The sequence below is a fragment of the Populus nigra genome, chromosome 1 (genome assembly GCF_951802175.1).
Source record: "Populus nigra chromosome 1, ddPopNigr1.1, whole genome shotgun sequence".
Lineage (NCBI taxonomy): Eukaryota > Viridiplantae > Streptophyta > Magnoliopsida > Malpighiales > Salicaceae > Populus > Populus nigra.
The window spans coordinates 36,716,986-36,723,790 of NC_084852.1; the positions used below are offsets into that span (position 1 = coordinate 36,716,986).

At 34.2% G+C, this 6,805-nt stretch overlaps 1 protein-coding gene across 1 annotated transcript; it reads right to left on the reverse strand.

Annotated features, from left to right (window-relative positions):
* Window positions 1-1,873: 1,873 nt before the first annotated feature.
* LOC133683684 (uncharacterized) lies at window positions 1,874-6,128 on the reverse strand. The gene is made up of 11 exons (XM_062106790.1): window positions 5,722-6,128; window positions 4,617-4,676; window positions 4,484-4,523; window positions 4,139-4,317; window positions 3,960-3,998; window positions 3,675-3,761; window positions 3,429-3,489; window positions 2,930-3,054; window positions 2,251-2,342; window positions 2,011-2,119; window positions 1,874-1,928 (listed from the first exon to the last, which is right to left on the reverse strand). The coding sequence occupies exons 1-11, from the start codon at window positions 5,767-5,769 to the stop codon at window positions 1,920-1,922; spliced, it is 849 nt and encodes a 282-aa protein (XP_061962774.1). The 5' UTR covers window positions 5,770-6,128; the 3' UTR covers window positions 1,874-1,919.
* Window positions 6,129-6,805: the final 677 nt, after the last annotated feature.

A 6,805-nucleotide genomic window follows, 5' to 3' on the forward strand; every position in this document is an offset into this window, starting at 1 on the left:
CTTGAAATTATGAATAATATTAAATATTAAACACTCTTTAAAATTTATTGACCCATTAACCAAAACTCTAATTCTTTTGTATTTAAATTTAAAGGTTAGATCTAAATTGTCTTTCTTACTCATACTAATCTCATCCTCACTACTTCTCCTAGATTTGTCATTTAAAGGAACATCATCATTATCTTCACTACTTAATTTCCATTCCTTCTTAAAATTAGAAACATCATCGTATATATTTTCCATACTAAAATCATTATTAATGTTGTCAATTCATTTATCCTCATCTTCATTGGAGAATCCAAACCTCTCATCATCTGATGAAATATAATCATCCATATTATCACTATCATACTCATTTTCATTAATAATAACACCTTACATCAACACTGTCAACATCCTGATCACCTTCACCTATATCATTTTCATTAATTAATTACTTTATCATCATCATTATTATTATTATCATTATTACAAGTAGGAAAATACTTATACCACGTGGCATAACATTATTAGGTTTACTTCAGTAGCATTTAGGCATTTAAAAAGTTAAAGGATTACCTTTTAGATCTGCATCAATCAATGGGTATGTGGATTTCTTCTTTATCTTCATGCAAAGACAACATCTTTAATGTTGAAGTATCATAAAAAAAAAAAATGTTTCCTTTATCATCTTGAATTTGAAACCCATTCAACAAAAAAAAAAGTGTTTGTAGATGAGCCACATGTCTATGTAAAATAAATAGTTAGGGCCACTGTTTTTTTATAAAGGTCTCACTGCCATGGTGCACAATGAAATATGACATTTGTCTCATGCAAACAATTAATTAAATATTAGATAAAGATTAAACAAAGTTAATCATAGATTAAAAAAAAATAGGTTTCATATGAACAACATCTTGCATAAAGCAGATTTGAAGGTTTTTTCAGGGTCTCTGAAAAAAAAACAATAATTCATTTATAAATTGCAAAAAATGTTGAAGATCCTAAATATTGTGATTGAACAAAAAAATTCATATGGTAGGGTTTTGCTAGTTCAGGATTGACGAGATTTCTGTACAAAAATTAGGTATTTTTTATGAAATGAAAAGATAGGTTTTGTACATAATTCAACATTACCAATATTTAACCAAAAAAAAATTGGTGTGAATCTTGACATCTCAATTTGTAAAACTATTTTTCAGGTTGAATCTCAGACCTGAGTTTTGGTAACTTTTAGATGAGAAAAGAATTCCATTAGAGAATAGAAAAACAAATCAATTACAAAGAGAAGAGGTTGTTCTAATTTGTGTTTGGTTTGTAGTTTATGAAGAGGAAGAGAGGATTGTGGAGAGGGAGAATCGAAAATCAAAAATTGAAATTCATGTACATTGGATTGATATGTCGTTCCCTTCTTTGGGGTTAGATTATATAAGAGGATATTTATATTTTTTCATTAAAATTTAAATCTTGTATTAACCCAATATATAAAATTTAAAATTTAAAACTACTGAGAAAAAGTGAAACCACGTTCAAATGTTAAGAGGGTAAAAGTAATTTTACCCGGTACTAATCACGTGATGATTTCAATTTGGATCGACAAAATCGTCTACTTAAATTTTATTTTCAAAGCAACAAAATACATAAATAACCTAATTTATTTTATTTTATTAGAACTATGAAATGACATGCAACTCGTTAATATCTTTCAAAGTCAAAGTCAATGACTGCCATAACAATCTCTTGAGATACAAGGGCGATCACCATGCCAGTCCCTGTATCCGCTCCACTTTGTAACAACTCCCAGAGTTTCTTACTTCAACAGTAACATGAAGCCCAAGTGTATGTTTTTCCCTCGGATCAAGAAACATAACGAACAGAATACACAAATCCAAGAAGACCCATTCAAACCCCTTGTTTGTATTGATCTGATTATATTCAAATTAAATAAACTGCAGCAACACGCTTGATCAAGGGCTATAATGTGGGGTTTAATAAAAAAAAATGAAAAGAAAGTAAAGGAAGAGTTCATACATCGGTCAAGATTAACGAAGATACAATCACAACATACGCCAGAAAGAAGAAAATCGCAATCTGCACAAAGAACTTTGGAGTATCTCTCATGTTTGGGGATGTCACTGCCCTGTCAATTGCAATGGAGAACAATTAACTTTTATAAACCTCAAATGGAGAGAACGGACAAAAAACAAAAGATGAAAACTGAATAAGAAAGCAAATCAGAATTCTGTAGCCATGCTGCAAAATGATTGTTACCTAGCAATGCGCTGGGAAAACCGTCGGAAGGGCAAACTTTGGATAAAGACGATGCCTGGTCCTGTTAGAGTGGCTGTTACTAAATTGTCACCCTGCAATTTCAAAGACACGGTTAAGAACAGCCAATTCTTGCAAAATGTTAATTATCTAATTCAAGCAATGCAGGGTGTTTTTCACAAACAAAGAAGCAATCTCTACATTAATTCATTATTTTATATTGTGGTTTTTGGGTCCCTGAAAATGAGCACTTGGGTTTCATTGTGCAGAAACAGAGAAGGGTAACCTGGTGCGCTTGACGTCGGATAAAAATTAAAGCAAATTAGCGAGTCTATTTCCTATATGAAAAATGACAAAGGTCCTGCATTGTTATATTTTGCTGCTACCAAGACATGAAAAGGACCTTATGGCATGGTCAAAGTCAAATTTTATCTGTTTTCTGTTCAGGATTAACCTCACTTATGCCGACACTGCAAAGGGGCTGACTCAGCCAACTAACAATATCACATTAGGCAAGAAGCCTTGAGTACTAACTGATTACTATGATTGAATGACAAGCACAGTATAAAGAAGGAAGTCTGCTGCGTCATTAAAAATAAGGGGCTTCGAGAAGCAAAGACTAAAGTAAACAAAAAAATGACGATAGAGATAGAGAGTGAAATCCATAAAAAGAGTGACTAACCCCAAAGACTGCCCGTCTCACGGGCCCATTGTACTTGATTTGAACATTGACAGTGGTATTAAGGGCGGCAATGCAAGACACATCAACAGCTAATACCTCACCCACCTCAAGAACTTTCTGTGCAACTAGCAAAAATGAAAGCCATAAAGCTGCCAGGGTCAATGCAAAACGGGATGGATCCAGAAACTCGTGTGACAAAAAGGAAAAAACAGTAAACACATTCATGAAAAAAGTATATATAATCAAAGATCAAGCACAAAAAGGGTTAAAGCAGTGAAAGAGGAAAATGACATTATAAAGAGAAGACCAGAAAGGAAACAAGTGAGTGGGTGTTGGAAACAAGCATGGCCTGACACTGAAGCCTGCCAAGATATTCCAACCCACAGAGATATGCCTAAGAGGCTAGCTGTTCCTGATCCAAATGCATACAGTAGTATTGAGGGAAGACCCATACTTTTATATGTCCTTAATAGTTCCTAAGATGTCAGAAAATACATACCAGATCCTCCAGCAAGAATAAATGCAAGTCCCTGTCCAGTTAGTTTCTGCCTTAAAAATCCCTAGAGAAGCATCAATATCCCCGTCAAATAAATAAATCGGAAGACTTGAGGAAAGTACACATATAGACAGGTTGAAAAAAAGAAAAAAATCCGCTTGAAGGACCATGACAGTCAGTCAACAAAGGCAAACGGACAAAACTGAACCTTCAGTGTGGAGAGTGCTCTGACAACCAACAAAATCTCACCTCTATACTAGGCATGACATTACGTGCCCTCTGATCTACTGTATTGCTGACCTTCACATCACTGACGGAACAAAGGAATGCATCTGGCTACGCAACAATTTCACAACTAATAAATTTGCAGCAGGTAAAAAAGTAAGGAGAAAAGGACATACTTTCACTTTGAAAATCATATAATAGGAGAAGACTTGAGTATACAAGTTTTTTCATTTGCAAAATGTCCAATACAAAGACAAGATTATTATCAGCAAAACCAGGGACACAAACAAAAGTGTGAATTAGCTTTACCTGGCATAAAATCTCTCCTCCAAACTTTGCCAAGTCAATCTGCAGAACAAACAAACACCAGACCAGACAAATTACAAACCAATGGCTACTCGTATTAAATCAAAATTTGGGATCACGAGCTTTACAACACAAGATAAAAAAAAAAGGCATCTCAGAACTTGACAGTTGGAAGGACAAACCGGGAGGATTCTTCCAAGAGAAGGTGCAGCAATTCCAACAAATCCATCACTTGGACCAGGATTGTGGAAGACTACACTGGTAACAGCCTTGCCAAAAAACCACTGCCAGACACCTACTTCATTTTCATGGATAAAAACATTCTCCATTTCAATTGACCCAGACATAAAGCACATGGAGCCTGCAGTTTACCTGGATGTTAGTTCCACGCAGCGTAGTAATAGTGAATGAAAGGGGTGTTTAATCATTTAAATGCAGAAGATAAACACAAATAAAATATCAGTCAGCTGCAAAGCTAACACACGATTGTACAAGCCATAAAGAAAACAGCGTTTTGATCACCTTACCTGGTTTTGCAATAACTTTTTCTTGTGGCTTCAACATAATCTGATGGATTCACAAATCAATACCAAAGAAAAAATTTAAAGCAGGGAAGCAAAAAAGAGTGGGCATATAGCAAGAGATAATTATCACACACACCTGAACTACTTGAGCTTCACCCCCAAAAATCTGGAACGGTATCACAGCATCTTGATGATTCTACATCACATTATCCCCCATCGTGAGATTATGCAGTGTATGTAATATTAGCAAATCAAATATAGACACTCAACAACAAAGGAGGCAATATAAATTGGTGATCTTCAGATCAAACTAGACTTCAAAAGAGGACAGAACTGATGATACCAAACCAGAGCAACTGATATCCACAGGACTAGCAAATAAACCACGTATCAACACAAATCAATTTTGTTGCTCTCCTAAAGAAAACAAGTGGAAACAACTAAAGCAAATATCCCAAACATAGCATATGGTGGACCAACACCAACGCACATTGGTTTCAATCTATACTAATAATCAATGATATAAATTGTATGGTGAAATTTCATTCATAAATTATCCATTAAAATCAGTTTAAAACATTACACCACGGTAGGACTTCCTAAAATAAAAGGTTCATAACATTTTCCACGTGGAACAAACTCGAACAAACTCTGTTCAAATCACATTTTATTTTCCTTTTATTAGCCATATTAATCATTCCTATTTTATTGTATTCTTCAGCACATTCTTCTTATATCTTCATCCAATAGCTCCCTCCTCATCCATTCTGATTACACAATCTTCATATTCATATTCATATTCATATTCATATTGATGTAGGCACTAGCCAATGAAGAACCAAACTTAATTCCTAAGAACATCGAAGACTGAGCTAGCAAGAACCACAGGAAGAAGAGTTTACATAACTAGATTTCTGATCAATGTTTGCTGATGAGGTCAGAACCTTAAAATGTAAGACAAACCCATTTAAAATTAAGCGATGCCAATTCCACAACATTCCTTAATTCTATAGCTATAAAAAAATCCCAATATACACAAAATCTTGTTCCATTAGGAAACATAGATCACATTTATATCAAATTGAGTAACAAAATCACTTACACTACTCAATGAGGAAACGGATCAAACACCAAACCACACTAAAACCCTAAATTCAACATCCATCAATTTAGTTTTTATTCGTTGACCTAAGCAACCAATTATATACACGTAATTGTGAAAACAGAGAGAAATTGTGTACCTGATAAACGTAAGGTTGAAACGGAGTAGAGAAGAAAGGTGCAGCCATGGAGACGCTAGGATTACAGAAGCAGACTGAGAGAGATCGAGAATGAAAGAAAACTAAGTCGTTTAATTATCTTATGGAGATCACACAAAATGATTCCATTCACTTTCACATACACAAAAACTAATCTAATCTAATCTAAGAAATTAACAGAAACAGAGTCACGGCGAAATTGAACGATTCTTTTTCTTTCCTAAAAAATCTTAGAAAAAAATAATAATATTAATAAAAAGGGGGTTTAAGTTTAAGTTTTGGGTGTTGGTGAGCTAAATAGGGAAATATTGAATTACGAGAAAGTACTTCGATTTCTGTTGATTTGCATTCGAGAGTTAGGCAATTCGGTGGCCTGCTGGGAAATTCCATCTGTTTTTGTGTTTTAAAAATATATTTTAAAAAATAATATTTTAAAATTTTAAAATTATTTTTATATATAAATTTTAAAAAACATTAATTTTATATTTTTCTAGATAAAAAAACAGCAATTACGCAATACCAAACGGGTTCAAGTGATGGGTGTTTGATGCCGGATGGATTACACGCGGAATAAAGATGACGTGTCATTGTTGTATTGGCTGTAGTATTAAATTTCGACGTGTTGGGAAGAGCCTTTCGCTTGCTCGTAGAGAGGGCGGGCGTCTGCGACACTGCCGTCTCCTTTCAAAGGAAAAAAAAACAAGATAAAAAGAAGGACGCAACGGCATCGTGTTCCTAATGGCAAAATGGGCCTTGCCCGTTTAACAAGGCATTTAACCCAGTTACAGACCCGTTCAGTTCCCCATCATAAAAGGCCTATAAAACCCAAAAGGCATTGATCCCGGTCCAATCATTAAGCAGCTGGATCACTACCCTTCAAAACACACACACACACACATATATATATATATATATATATATTGAACTCTCTCCATTCTTAGATTTTTTATGCAATGGCATTGTTTGCATATCAAGTAGCATTTACAGGTTATTTCAGGCACTATGCTTAAGTTTGGATTGAAACATTCTTTTTAATGTAAAAAAATCATTTTTAAACAGTAGAAAT